The 20,946-nt window shown below is 42.9% G+C and overlaps 2 protein-coding genes across 3 annotated transcripts in view; both read left to right on the top strand.

Annotated features, from left to right (window-relative positions):
- The window catches only part of ttc12 (tetratricopeptide repeat domain 12), a 40,207-nt gene extending 36,585 nt beyond the window's left edge, over nucleotides 1–3,622 (top strand). For both annotated transcript variants that reach the window (XM_071356558.1, XM_071356559.1), the window contains one exon: nucleotides 3,132–3,622. In XM_071356558.1, coding sequence (XP_071212659.1) covers nucleotides 3,132–3,201 — 70 coding nt within the window. In that variant the 3' untranslated portion in view covers nucleotides 3,202–3,622. The remainder of the gene's footprint in view (nucleotides 1–3,131) is intronic.
- Nucleotides 3,623–6,440: 2,818 nt separating this feature from the next.
- Nucleotides 6,441–12,104, top strand: LOC139547611 (serine-rich adhesin for platelets). The gene is made up of 3 exons (XM_071356560.1): nucleotides 6,441–10,244; nucleotides 10,501–10,734; nucleotides 11,681–12,104. Exons 1-3 carry the CDS (start codon nucleotides 6,565–6,567, stop codon nucleotides 11,853–11,855), a joined length of 4,089 nt encoding a protein of 1,362 aa, XP_071212661.1. The 5' UTR covers nucleotides 6,441–6,564; the 3' UTR covers nucleotides 11,856–12,104.
- The last annotated feature ends 8,842 nt before the right edge of the window (nucleotides 12,105–20,946 follow it).

Below are 20,946 nucleotides of genomic sequence, written 5' to 3' on the forward strand. Positions count from 1 at the left end.
TTCAACCCCTTTCTTATTTCCTTTTTTTTTTTTTTACCTTTATGTAACTAGGCAAGTCAGTTAAGAACAAATTCTTAATTACAATGACGGCCTACCCGGGGAACAGTGGGTTAACTGCCTTGTTCAGGGGCAGAACAACAGATTTGTACCTTGTCCGCTCAGGGATTCGATCCAGCAACCTTTCGGTTACTGGCCATACGCTCTAACCTTATGGCAAGCCTAAATATGTTCAGGAGTAAAAATGTTCTTAACAAGTCACATAATAATGTGCATGGACTCACTCTGTATGCAATAAGAGTGTTTAACATGACTTTTTAATAACTATCTCATCTCTGTACACCACACATACAATTATATGTAAGGTTCCTCATTCGAGCAGGGAATTTCAAACACAGATTCAACCACAAAGACCAGGGAGGTTTTCCAATGCCTCACAAAGAAGGGCACCTATTGGTAATAAAAAAAGCAGATATTGAATATCCCTTTGAGCATGGTGTGTCACGCCCTGATCTGTTTCACCTGTATTTTGTCTCCACCACCCTCCAGGTGTCACCCGTCTTCCCCATTATCCCCTGTGTATTTATACCTGTGTTTTCTGTCTGTTGCCAGTTCGTCTTGTTTGTTCAAGCCTAACAGCACTTTGTCTCAGCTCCTGTTTTTCCCTAGTCTCTCTTTTTCTCATCCTGGTTTTTGACCTTTGCCTGTCCTGACCCTGTACCCGCCCGGCTGACCACTGCCTGTCTCTGACCCTGAGCCTGCCTGCCGTCCTGTACCTTTGCGCCACCTCTGGATTACCGACCTCTGCCTGACCTGACCCTGAGCCTGCTTGCCGTCCTGTACCTTGGCCACTGCTCTGGATTATCGACCCCTGCCTGCCTTAACCTGTCGTTTGCCTGCCCCTGTGGTTACATAAACATTGTTACTTCACACAGTCTGCACTTGGGTCTTACCTTGATTCCTAATAGTACGAACTGGCCATGACTGACCCAGCAGACTTGGACCAGCTCCGCTACACCATCTCCTCCCAAGGATCCACCATTGGTACACACTAGGAGATGCTTCGTGATCTGATGGAAGGGTTCCAGGACGTGGCCGAACGTCACGACCTAGCATTGTACGCTTTGTGGGAGCAATTCAGTGTGCTGTCTACTAGGCAGCCTACCACGATGGTAACCTCCCAGCCCCTCAGTAACCCGGCTGGTAGTAGCGCCGTCACCCCGGTTTCCCGGGAACCCCGCTTACCTTCCCCGGAGCGCTACGATGGAGATTCCAGAACCTGCCGGGCCTTTCTCTCCCAGTGCTCCCTCGTTTTCGAGCTGCAGCCTTCTTCGTTCCCCTCGGACCGCTCGAAGATAGCGTACATTGTTATGCTGATGTCCAGGAGGGCACTCACCTGGGCCACGGCGGTGTGGGAGCAACAGTCCGCCGTCAGCCTCAGTCTGGAGGTATTCGTGGTGGAGGTGAGAAAGGTTTTTGAGACTCCGGTGTCCGGGAGAGAGGCTGCCCGGGAAGTTACTCCAGCTAAGGCAGGGCTCCCTCAGTGTGGCAGACTATGCGGTGGAGTTCCGCACGCTGGCAGCAGAGGGTACCTGGAAGCGCTGTTCAACACGTTCCTGCACGGATTATCGGCGGGGGTAATGGATGAGCTTGCAGCCCAGGAACTACCGACGGAGCTCGACTCACTCATCGCCTTATCGATGGATGGTTACGGGAACGTAGGAGGGAGAAGGGGTCTAATTGCGGTCCCAATCGCTCACTCAAGGATCCCACCTTGCATCTGATGAACTCCGGAAGTCCCTGATAGGTTCTGAGCTTACCCGAGTTCCTCCAAGAGCCTCCGAAGACTGCCGAGTTGCCTCTTCCCGAGCCGATGCAGCTCGGCAGGGCTAGGCTGCCTCCAGCCGAACGCGTACGCAGACTGAACACCCAGAGTTGTCTGTATTGTGGTTCTGTCGGTCATTATGTGTCTACCTGTTCCTTCAAGTGACCCAGCTCATTCGTTGGAGTGTGTACTCTGGTGGGTCTTAAAGATAATTGTTCTTCTCCCCTTACTCGCCCCCTTCTCCATGCCACCCTGCTGTGGGATGACCAGTCCAAGTCTCTCCAGGTACTCATCAACTCGGGGTCCGATGTGAGTCTAATGGACGTGGTTACATAAACATTGTTACTTCACACAGTCTGCACTTCAATACACCCAGTGACTACAATACACTAACTCAGTTGCCAGATAGGAAGGAAACCGCTCAGAAATTTCACCATGAGGCCAATGGTGACTTTAAAACAGTTACAGTTTAATGGCTGTGATAGTAGAAAACTGAGGATGGATCAACAACATTGTAGTTACTCCACCTAACTAACCTAAATGACAGAGTGAAAAGAAGGAAGCCTGTACAGAATAAAAATATTCCAAAATATGCATCCTGTTTGCAATAAGGCACTTAAGTAATACTACAAAAAATGTGGCAAAGAAATTAACTTTTTGTCCTGATTACAAAAAGCAAATCCAAAACATCACTGAGTACTGCTCTTCATATTTTCAAGCATGGTGGTGGCTGCATCATGTTATGAGTATGCTTGTCATCGGTAAGGTCTAGGGAGTTTCATAGCATAAAAAGAAACAGAATACAGTTATAAGCACAGGCAAAATCCTAGAGGAAAACATGGTTTAGTCTGCTTTCCTACAGACACTGCAAAGAAATTCCCAAAGAAGGACCTTTATGTCCTGAATAAAAAGCGTACAGTTTTGACTTCAATCGGCTTGAAAATCTATGGCAAGACTTGAAAATGGCTATCTAGCAATGATCAACAACCAACTTGACAGAGCATGGAGAATTTTGTGAATAGAATAATGTGCAAATATTGTACAATCCAGTTGTGCAAAGCTCTTAGGACCCAGGAAGACTCACCACTGTAATCACTGCCTAAGGTGATTCTAACATTTCTGTATTTCATTCTCAGTAAATTAGCTTAATTTTTTTTTAAAACATGTGTTCCCTTTGTCACTCTTTTGACTTCCCATGACAACATCCAATTCAGGGGAGAGAAAAGAATAGAATAGGTTCACCCAAAGGTCAACCTAGAGGGACATCATTTTGTTTGCTTACATGAATCTTGTCTGTTTTTGTTTCTAGGCATATGGCAAAACTCAGAGAACTTCACGGATTGGAGATACTCCACTCCTGTATGAAGCTGATCACATGAGTCTCTCCAACTGACCCCAAAAAAGGCTCCCAGTCTTTTTATATCCCTTTCTTGTGCGTGAAAACAAAGTTCACATATGCCATTTGGAAATGACACCTTTCATTCAGCGTATCACGCTTAACATATCCCGAGGCGGAATTTTTTAAAAGTAGCTGTTTCTTAAGCCTTTTTTATTGTAGCACGGTTTTATATCCCATGTACCCCCCTGTGTTCTGTTGTGTATTATGACAGGTTGCCCAAGGACAATGTAGCTATGGTTTTTAATTTTCTGTTATGAAACACTAACTAGTAAATGAAAAAGTTCCTCCCTCCCAGCTGGCGTAATATTTAATATGTAAAGTTTAACTTCAAACAGCGTTTAAGATGTTCGGATAGCTAAGTAGAGTGCACTCTATTAAAAAAGTCATTATTTTAAATTGGATTTAGTTGTTCTTTGCATTTTGTACACAAACAAGGTCATAAACATTAGCAAAGTGTTCAGTTACGTCAAGTTGGCTAGTTCACCCTCTGAATGGCACACATACTGTACACAATCCATGTCTCAATTGTCTCCAGGCTTAAAAATCCTTCTTTAACATGTCTCCTCCCCTTCATCTACACTGATTAGAGTGGATTTAACAGGTGACATCAATAAGGGGTCATAGCTTTCACCTGGATTCACCTGGTCAGTCTATGTCATAGAAAGAAAAGGTGTTCCTAAAGTTTTGTACACTCAGTGTACGTCACTCAGCCATTTCCTAACATACAGTGGGGTTCAAAATTATTGGCACCCTTGATAAAGAGAAGCAAAAAATACTTTATCAAATAAATCATACAAATACTGAGCTATTTTGTATTCTCAATTTAAAAAAATATTGAGAATATTATTTTATACTAATACAATTGCTCAGAGAAAGATTTTGTTTAACATGTAATATTTGTATTCTCAAAAAGATAGGGGAGAACATTGTCACTGTGTCACGTTCCTGACCTGTTTTCTTTTGTCTTGTATTTATTTAGTTGGTCAGGGCGTGAGTTGGGTGGGTTTGTCTATGTGTGATTTTCTATGTTGGGATTTTGTGTTCGGCCTGGTATGATTCTCAATCAGAGGCAGCTGTCAATCGTTGGCCCTGATTGAGAATCATACTAAGGCAGCCAGGGTTTCACGTGTGTTTTGTGGGTGTTTGTTCCTGTGTCAGTGTTTGTGCCACACAGGACTGTTTCGGTTTTGTCACGTTTGTTGGTTGTTTTGTATTTTGAAGTGTTTTGTTGACTTTCATTAAATAATGAACACTAACCACTCTGCGTTTTGGTCCTCTCCTTCTGTCAGCGAGGACAGCCGTTACACACTGCTAAGTTTAGTATTTAGTCATTTTTATTATAAATTGAGAATAGAATATGTTTCTTTACATTATTGTGGATGCTACCATGATAACGAATAATACTGAATGAATTGTGAGTACTGACGAGTGAGAAAGTTCCAGAAGCACAAAGAGCATACACCCAAGTCATGCTAACCTCTCATCATTAACAGTAATAGGGAGGTTAGCATGTCATGGCCTTATTATTTTTATACCTCTGTAAGTTTATCACTCATCAATGCCACAATACATTATTTACCATTCATTTCTATTGGGCACAAAATAATCTGAAACCCAACCAAAACAAACTGCAAATGCATCCAACAAGTTTGTAGTCACAAGCTTGATGTATTCATTGCGTGCTAGGAATACTGGACCGAGTACTAAACGAGTACTAAACTTTTGACTACTTTGACAACAGGGGTGCCAATGATTTTGACCCTTATGCTTTTGAGAAAAAAAATATTACTTGTTCAACAAACTGTCTTTATCTGAGCAATTGTATTCGTGTAAAATAACATAATTTTCCTAAATGTTTTGCTCATCTTTATCAAGGGTGCCTATCTTTTTGGAGGTGACTGTATATTAATCATGTGTGGAAATGGCTGAAATGCTCACACTTGACATTGATTTTAAAGAGCATTAACATACTGGATGTGTTTGGGGAAAATGGATTAGGATGATAGCGTATATTCCTGTGGTTTAGGGCTGTTCATGTGATTATAAGCCCTGGCACTGGGTACACAGCTTGAGGATATATATTCTATCTATGGCATGGAGGACCCCCTGCTCTAAATGGATCATTACACTGCATGCTTGTTAACAGCTTTGCATCACTGCCAATCATGTAAAGATTACAACCATGAGTTTAATTAAAAGGGCAGTGTGTGTGTGTGTGTGTGTGTGTGTGTGTGTGTGTGTGTGTGTGTGTGTGTGTGTGTGTGTGTGTGTGTGTGTGTGTGTGTGTGTGTGTGTGTGTGTGTGTGTGTGTGTGCTTGTGTGTGTGTCTGGTTGTGTGTGTGTGTGTCTCGCTCTCTCTTTAATAATGCCATCTTAGAAATGGAGCAACAGTAGGGTAAGTGATCCTAACATATCAGCCCCACGATGACTGAAGAGAGAGGAGACCTGGAGCTTGTTACTTGTTTACAGTACATGTCACCGAAATCTAATCCATGTATCAAAATGAAATGAGCCGTGGACAAAGCTCTCCGTATGTGATCACACTGGCTGTATATCTACAAAACTACAGCTCCCACCTGTGTTGGATTAATAGCAAGCAGGGTTTGCAAAGCAACACTTTTATTTGGAAGAATATTCACCTAATCTGGTATAAACAGGATGAGCAGTCATTTCTATTTAATGCTATTTGTTTTCATTCTCACAGGTATGTATTTGCTTTTTGTGTGCCTTTATATGATATATGTATGATTGATGATATGTTGGTGGGCTCCTTGCTGCTTGCTGCTTGTGGTTTTCCCTGCAAGGCAATGATGTTAAGCAAAATATATTGGTAATAGTTCATGGTAATGGCTAAAGAGGGATTTTCACTGCAGCTGTTGTTCTGAGGTTACTAATAGGTTAACACTAGACTAGTGTCCTTATTGGCAGATGAATCATGATATTGTCTCTGTTTAAGGCTTGAATAATTGCTAGTTATTTGCTACAGTATACAACACATTCGGAATTTAGAGTGCATTCCAAATGAGTTTCTTATTAGAAACGTGACATAGTAATGAATATTGATCTGTTTGGGTCGACTTAATGAAGCTGGATATTTCGGCGTGCATGATTAAACATTTCTGCATTATGTTGATTGATATGAACCATTTTCATAGGAAATGATTTCCAAATCACGACAGCCAAAAGACGATTGACTCAGATTTATCTCCTTGTAGTGCAAGCTGAAAATGGAGACCTGCAAGGTTATCCCTATCCGTCACCGCCAGCAGCAGCAGAAGTTCCAGTCTCAATAGAGTCCGTGTCTAAAGAGCACAACAACAAAGGTCATGGTGGAGCAGTAACAATGCCCACAGAGAATAGCCACCTCCAGACTGTGGCTGTAAGTACATCCCCAGGGACAGATTTGTTCCATACGCCACATGAAAGGCACAATTTCACGAACGCCACAACTGCTGAAGATGCAATTGCTGCTTCGTCAACTGGAGGCTTTGTTTGGAAAGAGGACTCCGGTTTACCTATGCCAGCTGAGGCCACTGAAGCAAATCTCACATTGATCTCTAATTACGAAGCTGGATTTGAATCGGTGAAGAATGGCACCGTGATGCCTGTGGCTCATTTGTCCAAAGGCGTGGAGAAAGAAAAAGCCTCAGAATTGCTGCGTCACTCTCTACTTGTTAACAGGAATCAAAGAATCGCTGAGTCTATCACTCTTATGTCCACACGACGGAGGCTGGGAGTACCTATGGTGACTGCCACCCGTCCTCACATAATTGATAAGTGGGCCAAGTCAAATGACAATGAGGAAAAACGAGGCCAAGACGCAGATGAAAATGGGATTTTGGAATTGGAAAGAAACAAGTATCCATTGAGTGAGTCAGAATCCATCTTGCGTGACAGGAAGGAAGTTTCTTTGACTACGGAGCGCGTGATGACAAACATGTGTTTGAATTGCCTGCAAGAAAAAAGGCCATCGTCAACAGAAAAAATGGCTGTTCTGTCTGCGTTGTTCGACCGAGGCAGCTCACTCAGTCTTGGAGGAAATGGAAATATGCTTACTGTAAACTCCAGTCACCACAAGGCCTCAATGCCGAGCTCATTTGAAGTGACAACAGAGAAACAAGAGGACAAAACAGTAGTATTTGATGGTGCTAAAACATCCAAAAAGAGCACATTTGATTTCTCTGTAAATCTTTTGGATGGGCTAGATTATGAGTTCGTACCCCCCCTTTCCTCATTAAACTCTGAAATGAATCTCAGTAAAATCATGTTGAATGATTCATTTGCTAGTACATCTTTCTCAAACTCGGGAACGATTGAAGTCGAGGCGAACACAACCAGAACAGTGCTTCTCACTACAAAGGTGGAAAATATGACAGTTTCCAGATTGAGTGATATTAGCAAATCTTTTGATAAAAGGTTGTTATCAACAACCACCATGCCTTATCCTTTAACTTCAGAGATCTTTCACACTTTATTATTATCATTGAGAGATAAAGAAGAAAAGATATCTGGGAAGACTGTGAACCTCAGAAACCAGTCAAAATTGGTTTCTCAAATCCAACATAATTCATCTGTAAAACAACCAACCATATCATCCAGTTTACTTCATAGTTTTCTTGGCAATCACACATTGGCGGGCGTTGACATTACAAGTAAGGACACAGAGTTTAGTTTAGAAGACGGGGGAGGGGAAGAGCGGAAGCATGCTGTTGGGCAAGTTCTGACAATTCCTCTCACCAATGCTCCATCTCCTTCTGTCCATGTTCTCTCCGACCAGAACATGGCTAACGACCCCAACAATGGATCAATAATAAGTGGTGTGCTAGACTCGTTAAATTCTCTCTTTAGCCAAGCTCGTGAAATAATCACATCAAAAAGCCACATCACTGACCACATTGACGAATCAGCCTTGCCTATGAGAATGCCATCAATCGAAAGCCAAAGTGCAACAACATCCTTCCGCTCTACGAGGCAGACCACGGCAGCTGTCAAAGTTCCTCCTGCCTCTCAGGCTCTGACAGAGAGTGTGAAATCTTTGATGTCTGTGTTGAGTACCACTGGCCACCTGCCAGCACAGCCCAGTGTTCTGTTCAAAGAGCAGCAGCCTATGAGCCTCCTGCCAGAAGTCTCTAACATGCAACGTGCATCTGTAACTATGATGAGAACACTATCCAGAAAGCCATATTCTAAGAGTGCCGACAATGTAAACGGTATCGATAAACAGACTGCGCCTCCAGTTGTTTTGTCACAGACAGTGAAGCCAAGTGCTAAAGTAAATGCTCAGTTGCCAAGAACAACAGAGAAAGGAGTTACGTTTTCCACCAAACGGATTTCTGAAACCACAAGTAAGTTAGACATTTATGTGTCCGCCATGATGACGACGACAACAACACACGTCGGCGTGAAAAGGTCAACCGAACAAAGACTTGCAGTAGGTCGCGGTGACATCAAGTCGAGTGGTGACACCTTTCGAATCTTTGCAGACAGTGCTGGGAACCTTGAAACACCTAAAGAATTGAAGAATGGGAACATACTAAAGCTGAAAAATAACAAAGGACAGGAGTCTGACTTCTCTCAGCCTCAAGGTTCTCTTGAGGAGGTGACAGAAATGACAATGGACAAGAGCAGTACTGTTCACCATGGGATAATGAAAACCACTGAAAGACTGGCTAGAGAGGAAAAACGCACTTCTGCAAACATGCCTCTCTCCCATCTTTTAATTAAACTGTTGGGAGCAACAGCAAGAGACATTCATCGGGCTGAAAATCTCTCTGAATCGCTGGAAGAAGAAAATAAGTCATTCTCCAGCCAAGCGCCAAGTCATAAAATGCCAGTGGAGACTGTGATAACCCCAAGCCAGACACTATCGCGAATTGTATCTTTTAATAAGAAGCCACATATTGTGTCTAAACCACAACAATTCTCCACCCATAGGGTCACGCTTACGAAATGTGCCAATGCATCAACAAAACATAAGCAAAGCAATCAGCAAAGACACTCAACAAAAGGTAAAAAACAAGTATTTATGACGACTTTCTCGCGAAGCACAGTCCCAGGCCCTCCGAATCAAATCAGAAATGTGAATGGAACATTTAACGTCTCTCCAGAGATTGTGAAATCAACATTTTCTACACTTAACAGTGTTGGAAATCTGTATTCACTTACCGCTGCAAAATCATTAATCACAGTTGAGCAGTCAACTATTCAACCTAATATTGCAATAAAGACATCTACTTCCCACACATCAATAATTCAACATGTTTCAGCTCGAAAGCATCACATAAGCATTTCGACATTAACAACATCAGGGAACTCAGTCTCTCAGTCCATAACTGTTGGAGACCATCTGCAGCGTGTAGGACCGGCGACAACTCTCTTTGACATTGTTAAAGAGGACATCGTGACCTCTGACATCACTGAGGTATTAAAGGGGAGCCACCTTGTTCCCCTTTTACTGCCTCGTCCGTATAATGACACATCGACTAGTCCACCCACCGACGATTACTCGCCCACAGGGCCACTTACCGCCAGCCTGGCTTTGCATCATCGCCAAGGGCAATCTTCTTCTGAGATAATGCCTTTCGACGCTCCATCTCAAAGCCAATGGGACTCGTTTACAGATTCGGAGGAGAAGGAGGAACGGCATTCAAATGCCTCACATGCTTCTGCCGATAACGAGCAAATAAGCCCTTCAGAGGCTCCAATAGTGCATGAAGTGAAAAGTGAGCAATCTGGGTTTAGCACATGGCCGGCGCCTTTCGCTGCCGATAGTTCAGCTGGCACCAGCCACATTAACTTAACTCAATCCCGACCTGATGAGACCATGGGATTGAGGGCCGAGGAACCCACCCTGCCAAGTGCACTACTGAACCAGACCACTAATGGGGTCGGGAAGGACCATGCTTTGTCTCGAGTAAGTCCAGCGCACGAGTCTGGTAGAAAGCTCCTGGGGTCTGGGAGGGGCTCAGATCCATTGGCCTTGCACCAGAGGATTGGGTTATCTTCCCCTGATCTCCTCACTGGGTAATTATCACAGGATATTTAATTTATTTAACAAATGAATTTATGATGATATTAAAAAGTGCATTCAAATATTAACGTTCAACATTTAGTTAAACAAGTTATTTGAATTAAAATTGGATAGGTGGTAACACTTTATCTTAAAGTTGCCCCTATACCTATGCAACTAGACAGTAATACCAATATTTTTTTTAACATGTATTTTCATTACAATTGCTTTTTAATTATAGGTTTCATGTTTGTTCTAATCTGTTTTCAGATTAGCGGTCATTTCCGATGATATTTGTGGCACTGGCAACTACACGGCCGAGATGAACCTGAACCTGGAGCGCGACGTTCTGCCCGGAGACTTTGTCCCGGCTCTGGGGATTCTCCACGTGGTAATCAACCTGAAAACCAACAACAGCCAGGTGAACCTAGAGATAAAGTCCTGCTGTCTCTCGCCCACTGTTCAGCTTGATGAAATCAACACCACTTGTTGTGTGTTTTCCAGGTAGGTGTTCATATTGTTGTGTTTCATATATGGAATATCTCCAGCAGCCCTACTACCAACAGCTCCAGAATGGGACTAAACTGTCAATGCTGACTAACATTCCAATCAAGTAAAATAATGTCCTGGAATCAAATCAATCCCGCTTGATCCAGGTTAGCAGGCATGTGTTGAATGTTGAATGTTTTTTTCACCGTATACAGACAGCACCTCCCAAGGCTTGCTTGCTGATGGTCTTATCGCAGTTAAGCAGCATTTCTGGGATGGATGGCAAATGAAACACTTAGAGGGCGGAGAGCAAAAAATAACAAGCAAAAAACGAATGTCTACCAACAGTAAATAAACTCTTTAGCTGTGGACTACCACCACTGCCTATATCTGAACAGGGAAGTTTTATTTACTTGGAAAAGTGTTGACAAGGAAGAGGGGTGTCTTTTTAATCCCCCAGTTAGGATGGGGACTGAAGGACATCGAAACATGTCTCCTTGCGGTCAGGTTTGCTCCCAGACCGTTCTGAACTCTGCTTAAGTCGGCTGAGTAGTCTATGGTTTCCAAAGATCCATCTTTTAAGTCTGATAAATCCCTGAATTATCAAATGACTTGTCTTAAGATCATATCGCATAAACACATCCTCATAACAGTTTTAGGAGAGGGGGCATTTATGCAGACTCAAATGGCAAGGCCGTCACGATCAATATGAACAGGACGTCAATGATAACCACCAAACCCATTGTTCCACTCTTCTTTACTTTGTGTTGACTTGCTGTTGTCGGAAACATTTGTGACCCTTGCTATTTGAATTACACTCACCAGCAAATTAACTTCAAAACAAAGTTCAGTGTTGTTCCTATCACATGTCCCGTGAACGTTTTTCTGCTACTGTCGACCGATACTCAACCCCCCCCCTCTCAGTCCCACAGTTGTTGTGATTTGTTGTGTGAACTTCCAGGTTACCACTGAGCCCGCAAGGAATCAGGCTGTTACCCAGCATCCTGTCAAAACGCGCCAGCTTCACCATCAGTCTCTTCCAGATGATTAATTACTCCATGGCATACCTACACTGCGATCTGAGCATCTGCCTCAGGAACCATACCGAGTGTGAGAGGGTGAGACTGGGATGCTAGTAGTAAGGCGAGGCAATTGTATCGCGTGCACCGGTCAGTTAAGGAAGAGGTGGGGAGTATGGGATGTAGGAGAGAGGAAGTTGTGTGGGGTAGACTGCGGTTTGGGCACACAGGTCTGAATGCCATGTTGTGGATGATGGGGAGACATGAAAAAGGTCTGTGTGATGAGTGTTTAGTGGGGGAAATGGGGGAGCATGTGTTGATATTTTGTGAACTGTATGACGTCGACAGGGAGAGATTGTGTGAACGGGTTAGAGATCCTGGACAGGGTTGGGGTTTGGGTGGTGTAGTGGGGGGAGGAAAGGGGAGGGAGGTGGTGTCTAGGGCTCTATTTCACTTTTCTTAGAGCCATTGGTGGAAACAAGGAAACTTACTGAGATACTGAGATGGAGATGCACCCCCCCATTGGAATAGCTGGAGATGGCACATGCTCATAAAGCTACATTTCTCTCAATTTCTATTGTTTAGCCTGTAGCCTAGCCTAGCCTTCAAGCTGATAATAGGCCTTCATGTGTTGTTTGAGGTATATAGCCTTGCAAGTAGCCTTCAAACTAAAACCTCACTATTGTTAGAAGATTAATTATGTGTTGTATAAAATTATTTATTTCCAGTGACATTGATATCAAACAACAACAACTGAGGCAACATGTTTGAGGCATATTAATAACAGAGGAATGATGTACAATACACTATGTACCTGGAAAGAGACCCAGAAACATCGTAATTACCGGTTATCTCCTCCAACTCGTCGTTTTCCATACACACACGCCATGTTTTTCTCTGTTCTAACTGCAGCGGTGTCTTCAGCCCAGAGATCTCTTCTCTGAGGAGGGTCCAGAGGCTATCACCAATCTGAGGAACCGCATATCCTTTGGTCCCATGTTGAAAGGAGCAGAGAATTCTTCTCTCCCAGGGGAGATGGGTAATTATTAGCGCGACTAAGTAATAAAATGTGATCAGTCTTTGATAATATGCTCCAAAGATCCTTATCAGAGAGGAAATTAGTGCCTGCTGTGTGTAGACTGTGGATGCATCACAAATGGCACCCTATTCCCTATGGGTCCAGGTCAAAAGTAGTGCACTATATAGGGAATAGGGTGCCATTTGTGACAACTTGTGTTACTGTATGAATTTCAGACACAGCAGCTGAGATGGAGATTATGCTTGTCATACTGGGGATGGTGGTGGGGTGTTCGCTGATAACGGGGACACTGCTGCTTCTCTGGATGGCCTATAGACGGCGGCGGGTCGATTGGATGGTTTACTCAGAGTCCAGAGCGTGCTGCGGCTGCCTGCGTAGAGGAGACATGATCTTACCATAGCCAAGTCGGAGACAATGGTCAATCACGTCAGCCTGCAGACCAGACCAGACCCTGGCCAGAATCAATCCAATTCACTCCTATCGTACGTGACACCCGGGCCGAGCTTCTGTGGTCCCATATCTCACTCCCTTCACCGACGCAGTGAATGTCTTACCTTTACACTGTAGTAATATGACACAGAAACACATGTACAGAATAGATTATCTTGGTCAATTCTTTTGCATGGCAACAATTGCTAATTGACCAAACAACTGTGCACAGTGATTCAAGGTGAATTGATGATCAAGAATGTTTTATGATCATGTGAATTTAAACACGATGTGCGTATTGTGTAAACACCATATTGTTATTGCTAGTCTCTTGTACTAAGTCCTCTAACCCTGCTACTATCTGGAAGTAATTGTTTGTTTCAAAAAGTGTATTATCCTCTCAATGATTCTCAATCATCATCTCAAGCACGACGCATATTATCATACCAGTTCTGGCCAATTGCTTTTAAAAACAATACAGACCACTGGCTACTCTCACTAAGACACAAATTACACCAACAATTCGTTAACCTCACTGTCTGCACTACTTCATCATGCACCACATTACCTAAAATGCTACAACAATTTGTTCCTGATTTGCCACAAGCTCAAATGATTAAACAACTTTCACAATGCTCAGATAGATGCATGGATGACTGGTCCTTTCATACACATGCATGAATAAATGCTAATTAATATCCGTGTATGCAAAGCTCATATACAGTGTTCACTGTAGCATTGCCAACAGAACAGAATGTGAAATGTGTTGGTACGTAATTCATCACTTCTTAATTGTGTTTGGGAAAGTAAATCGAGTTGTGTCCCTGTGCACACCATGTAGATGTGATACAGGTACCCAACTCAACAACCAATTAGAGTGCAAAGGAGGAATAGAAGCCAGGGGCCTTACCCAATCAAATCTCCTTGCATGAAAGAGCTTGTTTTAGTGATTGACTGAGGTTTGTATCTATGGACACACCCCTCAGGTAGCTTCTTACGACTCTGCGAGATTGGAATAATCATTGGCAGATCCCATTGGTGGATCGTTCAGAAGGCCAATCCCAATAGTATGTTAGCAAGCTGTATTGTAGCCAAAATGTACTTTTGTAGGATAGCCGGAGGAAAAGTCTGGTCAGGGGGAGGTCTGCCATGGATGCCCTGGTGACAGTTAGTACAGAGATAGCCAAGGCCCTGAAAATAAAAGGCGTGATGAATGTTGTGTATTTTGACATTGAAAAAGCTTACGATACCATGTGGAGGGAAGGGTTGTTGATCAAGTTGAGTGCGTTGGGCATTAGAGGACGTCTGTACAACTGGATCATGGACTTCCTGTTTGATCGGGTCATACGGTTGAGGGTGGGGTCAGAATTGTCAATGTGGTTTGAAGTGGGCAATGGTACTCCTCAGGGAAGTGTGGTTGGTCTGGTGTTGTTCACCCTGATGATAGATTACACATTTAAGGAGGTTGAACAGGGAGTGGGTGTGGCCTTGTATGCTGATGATGGGGCTATATGGAAGAGAGGTGGGAATGTGAAATATGTGATGAGGAAGATGCAAGAAGCTGTGGGAGTTTTGGAAGATTGGTCTCTAACATGGGGGTTTATGATGTTTGTGGCCAAGTCCTGCTTTGTGGTGTTTTCTAGGAGTACGGTTAAATATGTTAGGCTTCAAATATACGGCAGGATATAGGTAGGGTGTCTGAATTTAAGTATTTAGGTATGTGATTTTACGAGAGGCTTATATGGAAAAGACTTGTTGAGTATATTAAAATTAAGTGTAGGAAGGTGCTGAACCTCATGAGGACAGTGGCAGGATATGATAGGGGGTCAGATAGACAAACACTGCTGTGTATGTATCAGGCATTGATCAGGTCATCTTTGGGTTATGGGTGCTTTGTATATGGATCGGCAGCCAAAACGGTACTACAGCGCCTGGATAGGATACAGTCAAGGGCCCTGAGATCGGGCGGCAGGTAGCCTAGTGGTTAGAGCGTTGGACTAGTAACCGAAAAGGTTGCAAGATCGAATCCCCGAGCCGACAAGGTAAATATCTGTCGTTCTGCCCCTGAACAAGGCAGTTAACCCACTGTTCCTAGGCCGTCATTGAAAATATGAATTTGACTGACTTAATTAACTGACTTGCCTAGTTAAATAAAGGTAACTTTTAAAAAGAATTGTGTGTGGGTGCCTTCAGGATGACACCTGTTGAGGCATGTGGACAATTGTGGAGAATGTTGTAGGATATGGACTGGGGGAGAGTGAGATAGGGCCGGCAATTGCATTGGGGAGCGTTCCTCCGTGGCTGTTTCTGAAACCAAGTGTGGATGTTATTGAGGGTAGGAGAGACGGTATGTGGAGAAATACACAGTATAGATGAATTGGTTTTATTTGTTTTTTAAGGAAATATATAGATGGTTCAAAGGATTCTCTTGTTTACTCTCCCTGGACAGGCAAAGGACTGAATCGTTTCAACCATCTGTATATGTCCTTAAAAAACAAATAAAAGCCAATTCATCTATACTGTATATTTCTCCACATACCGTGGATGTGAACGGTAGGGGGTTGGCTGATGTGGTGGCTAAGTGTGCGGTGAGGAGCGAAGGGGTTAGATATTCAGGTCACGTTGGGCCGCAGGGAAGTTAAGTCCTTGATCCTCGCAAAACGGCTCAATCTTTGGCAAAGGGAGTGGGATGCTAGTAGTAGTTTATCCCATGCACTGGTCAGTTCATTAAGGAAGAGGTGAGGAGTATGGGATGTAAGAGAGAGGAAGTTGTGTGGGGTAGACTACGGTTTGGGCACACAGGTCTGAATGTCACGTTGTGGATGATGGGGAGACATGAAAAACATCTGTGTGATGAGTGTTTAGTGGGGGAAATGGGGGAGCATGTGTTGATATTTTGTGAACTGTATGACGTAGAAAGGGAGAAATTGTGTGAAAGGGTTCGTGAGGCTGGACAGGGTTGGGGTTTGGGTGGTGTAGTGGGGGGAGGAAAGGGGAGGGAGGTGGTGTCTATTTCACTTTCTTAGAAGATGTCACGATCGTGTATAGGAGAGAGAGATGACCAAGGCGCAGCGTGATAATGATACATCTTCTCTTTATTAAAGAAGATGAAAGAACACGACACACTTTAACAAACTAACAAAAAACAATCGTGAAGCTATAACGAACTAGTGCACACATGCAACATAGAACATTGACATAGACAATTACCCACAAACACCTAAAGCCTATGGCTACCTTAAATATGGCTCCCAATCAGAGACAACAATAACCAGCTGTCTCTGATTGAGAACCAAATCAGGCAACCATAGACTTTCCTAAACAACTACACTCAACCATAGACAATTCTAAACACCTACACTGAACACAACCCCATCTACTCTATGAAACCCCCTCAACCATACAAACCACACTAGACAATACAAAAACACATACTAACCCATGTCACACCCTGACCTAACTAAAATACTAATGAAAACAAAGATAACTAAGGCCAGGGTGTGACAGAAGAACAGGACTAATGAAGATAATTTAATGTAGGTAGGCCGTGACTGGCCTCACACTCCAGTACAGTAGGTGGCGGTGTATGCACCTTAAAAGTTGGATGCAAATGTTATCTCTCCTCCTTCAGTCGTCTTCTTCTTCTTCTGTGGACTTTATATGGCAGTTGGCAACCAACTTTAAGATGCATTACCATCACCAACTGGACTGGAGTGTGGACCTCAGTTCATCTTTCAATCACCCAGGTGGGTATATGCGCCTAAAAACCAATGAGGAGATGGGAGAGGCGGGACTTGCAGGGGGTGAAGTTTCAAAAATAGAATCAAGTTCTATTTTAGTGCCTGGCTATGCAGACACTCATTGACGTGCGCCAACAGTTTAGATGAAATGATTGAATAACATTTTTTATTTATTTTTTATTATTGAATAACATGTATGTGTCTATTTATTTAGCAACACTCGCGCACGCAACGCTGGCGGTGTGGTCAGCATGTAACGTTAACGAGCTAGCGTTGCTAACTGCGTTGTTTTATAAGAAAACGGCTGAGGTGACTCAAACCCTTTAGCTAGCTAATATTAGATGTGTCTTTTACATTTAAGATAACTTTCATTGAAATTGGTGGTTACTACTGGTTCTAGATCCGATGGGAGAGAAATTGACCGCCATTGTTTGGTAGTGCACCCAGAGGACTCCAGCAATCACCAAAGGATAATAATGACTTTGCCTCGGGCTATCCTACGAAAGGAAATTTGGCGTACTGTAGTTGCCAATTTGAGCTAAATGTGTGTCTCGAGTAACCTGGGGAAGGGATATAAGGCTGGAGAGTTCATTTGTGGAGTATTGGCAAAATGTACTATTTAAAAGATATATAAGAGTTTTGAGTTTGGACTTTTATTATCTACCAATTGACAAAAAAGTCCTGGAGGTAGCAGTATCCCAAAGAAAAGCTATTTGTTTTCTCATTGAGTTGTTTAATGACAGGCCTATCACTCTTCATTATTTTTTCTATTAATAAAGATGGATCACATTGTATCTGTCTCTCATGCATACACCCCTTTCAAATTAACAGCTGCCATGATCCGTAGCATCCCGTTGTGAGACAAAGTATTCAGCCAGAATTGCATAAAGCATCACTATGATGTGTTTACTCTCTCCCTGGACAGGCAAAGATTTTTATAAATGAAAAGCAGCCAATAGGCAGCCTTTGAGATACATTAACTCCATATGTAAAACACAGATCGCACACATGCACAGAGCATGCAAGAACACACACACACACATGCACAGAGCATGCAAGAACACACACACATGCACAGAGCATGCAAGAACACACACACATGCACAGAGCATGCAAGAACACACACACACACACAAAGGGAGACCAACGCAGACAGCCTGGAGGGAGAAGAAGCTGAGCAGATTTAGGAGGCAAGGGTAAATTGTGTTGAAGAGGATTTGTTAATAAAAAAAACTCCTTAATGGCGTCTTGTAATTGAAAGGGTGAACAAAGTGTGCGCAGCTGGAATCATAAAAGAAGAAATAGTCTCAGGATCCCAACCTCCAGGCATTTTGAGACACATGAGCCCAAGTCCAAATGAATCAAGGAACCGTTAATACGAAAGCTACTCAAAACTGCACTGCAGGGAAGGAGACGGATGCAAAAGAGAGACGGAAGGGAAGATGAAAATAATCTGAGTGTGGCAGAAATTTGGAATGTGATTTCTGTATTTCTGAAATATCCTGAAGCTGAACTAATGATCATTTTGTTTTGTGAACGTTGTGAATTAAAAACAGCAGGAGGTCATGGTGTACAGTACCACAATGTATCGGCCTCTAAGCAAACCTCTCCCCCATACACATGAATGATTCATAAGATAGGCCAACCAATGTTACATTTCTAAATCGTTCACAAAGACCCACTCTGTCTCAGACAAATATACCTTGTAAAAGGTTACAAGAGTGTAAATATGATATAAATGCGCAAGCCATAAGCAGAACAACAGGGGTGATAAAATGATAGCTCGAGGAGGATATCTTTATTTTATCATCTTCCTGAGTTTACTTCAAATGCCCCCGGGCCACTCATAAAGGATATCGCTTCACACCTTTCCTGAAAGATAGACTAAACTAATGGAGCAGAAAGGTAAAGATAGAACGTTCGTGCCGAATGTCACCCTATTCCCTATTTAGTGCACTACTTTTGACCAGATCTCTATGGGCATCCCCTATTAAGCCCTGGTCAAAGGTTGTTCTCTATCTAGGGAATGACATTGTTATGATGGCATTGTTATGATAGGAGACTGGCGCATGTGCAATCCTCCTGCGACAGCCTCTGCTGCATCACCCGAAAATCTGAATATGCAAAGCACAATGATGTGCAATTTGCCCAGCGCTGTATGTGCTGTCGTCCAATTTGTTACCAGGCTTGTGCGTACAGCTTCCGTGGGGACTTTTCTTTTGACTCTGAGTGCAGTTCCTCTGAGCACAGAGAAGACAAGTGTCATACAAATGAAACACGTCTCTCTCTAGGAGGATTCCAGACAGGAGAAGTTTCACAATGTGACATTGTTTTTGTTCATTATGCAGAAGAGGCCCCTGCTATCAAGGATGACTATGCATGTGAAGTCTGGGAATAAATTAGAGTATAATATGAGATAATGCTTCGGTGTCCCTCAGGGTCTGAAAAATCATTACGAGCATATATGCTCTCTTTAACAGGTTTTTGAAAGTCGTTTTCAGTTGGTCCAAGAAGCTGACTCTTCAGCAAGTAGTTCATGTATCAGGACAGGACAAAATCAACGTTTGATCAGATGTTTTCAGACTTCAAACGTTTTCTTCTGATGACATACTGTGACGCCCGAGGCCGTCTGTTTTGTAGATCCAGCGATATGACACAATCCAAAACGAGTGGAAAAGAGAATAGCCATATCATTTCCAAGATTATCTTTCCCATAGCTGGAAAATGTGAATTAATCTTAACATTGGACCACTTTTCAGGTGAAAACAGCAGATTTTTTGTGTGTGTAACGCTCCTTTAATGCTGTGTCATCATGCAGAACATGAATGATGGTTTCATTTCCATAATCGTAAAGTCAGGCCATTTTTTTTCTGCTGTGCACACAATTTCTCTTAACCTGCTAAGGTCGATGTCCTCTAATTAACATAATACAACAATTCCCATACAAATGTGTCAGTTTAAGCAATGAGATCCTGTATCAGTTGTTTTGCATTGGTTGCATCTCAATCCACCACATTCGCCTTCGTAACACTTCCGCATCTGCAGTGAAGGGCGAGCGGTGTTTGTCTGAACGACCTACAATCTGTTATGACCCCATCAATGGAAAGATGAGACTCTTACGAACATGATGGTGTTCTCTGTTTTCCTCCACGACCCCCACAAGTGTATTGGGACTCGTCTGAAGTCGGTACAGCCGATCTGACAACTTCTGTCTGCAGCGCCCAAACAGTTGGGCTACACACTAATATGACCCCTCTGTGTAAAGGTGAGAACTCTCGCAAACACGTACTTGTCGGTTGTTTTGCTCTAGGGAAGTATACAGTATGTGGAGACTGTTTAGGGGAAAAACAAGGCGTTAAATACATGTAAAAAAATATATATATATAACATTTCCTGATCTTATATCTTTCAGATTTAGGATAGACACTTCAGAACAAACTTCCTTTAGATTTTTTGAGGGGGAACTATCTGTTGTTCCATGTAGTGAATCTGTTATTCAATGCGTTTGAATGGGCAAATAGCAGTAAGGCCAATTATCAAATAATTTTGGGAAATATTTTTTTTATACTTCAAGGGGTCTTAAAATTATATATCAAATATCAAAATGATCGTAAGGATGACCTTCTTAAAACAATTAAAACAACCCCCCCCCCCCCCCCCCCCGGCTTAGACTCATATGGGTTTTAATTCGGACCGTTTTTTAAATTCTCCCTGCCTGATTGCAGTCCCCAAACATAAAGTACTGCTGGACAATACATTTATCACACAGTAATATCTGTTCGGATGGATTGCGTTGGACACCCTCCAAAAACGGAGAAAATGCCTATGATTAGAAAAATACCCATCATTATGGATGTCTCTATTGTGATTGGTTGATACTCTGTCAAACACTGTCAAACACTCATGCGCAAAAGATCATCATAGCACTTGAGTGAGTATATATACTACAGCATTCCAGGTATGAGAGCTACCTGGTTTATCAGGTTTCCTTCCTGTTCTC

The sequence above is a fragment of the Salvelinus alpinus genome, chromosome 21, assembly GCF_045679555.1.
Source record: "Salvelinus alpinus chromosome 21, SLU_Salpinus.1, whole genome shotgun sequence".
NCBI classification, from domain to species: Eukaryota; Metazoa; Chordata; class Actinopteri; order Salmoniformes; family Salmonidae; genus Salvelinus; species Salvelinus alpinus.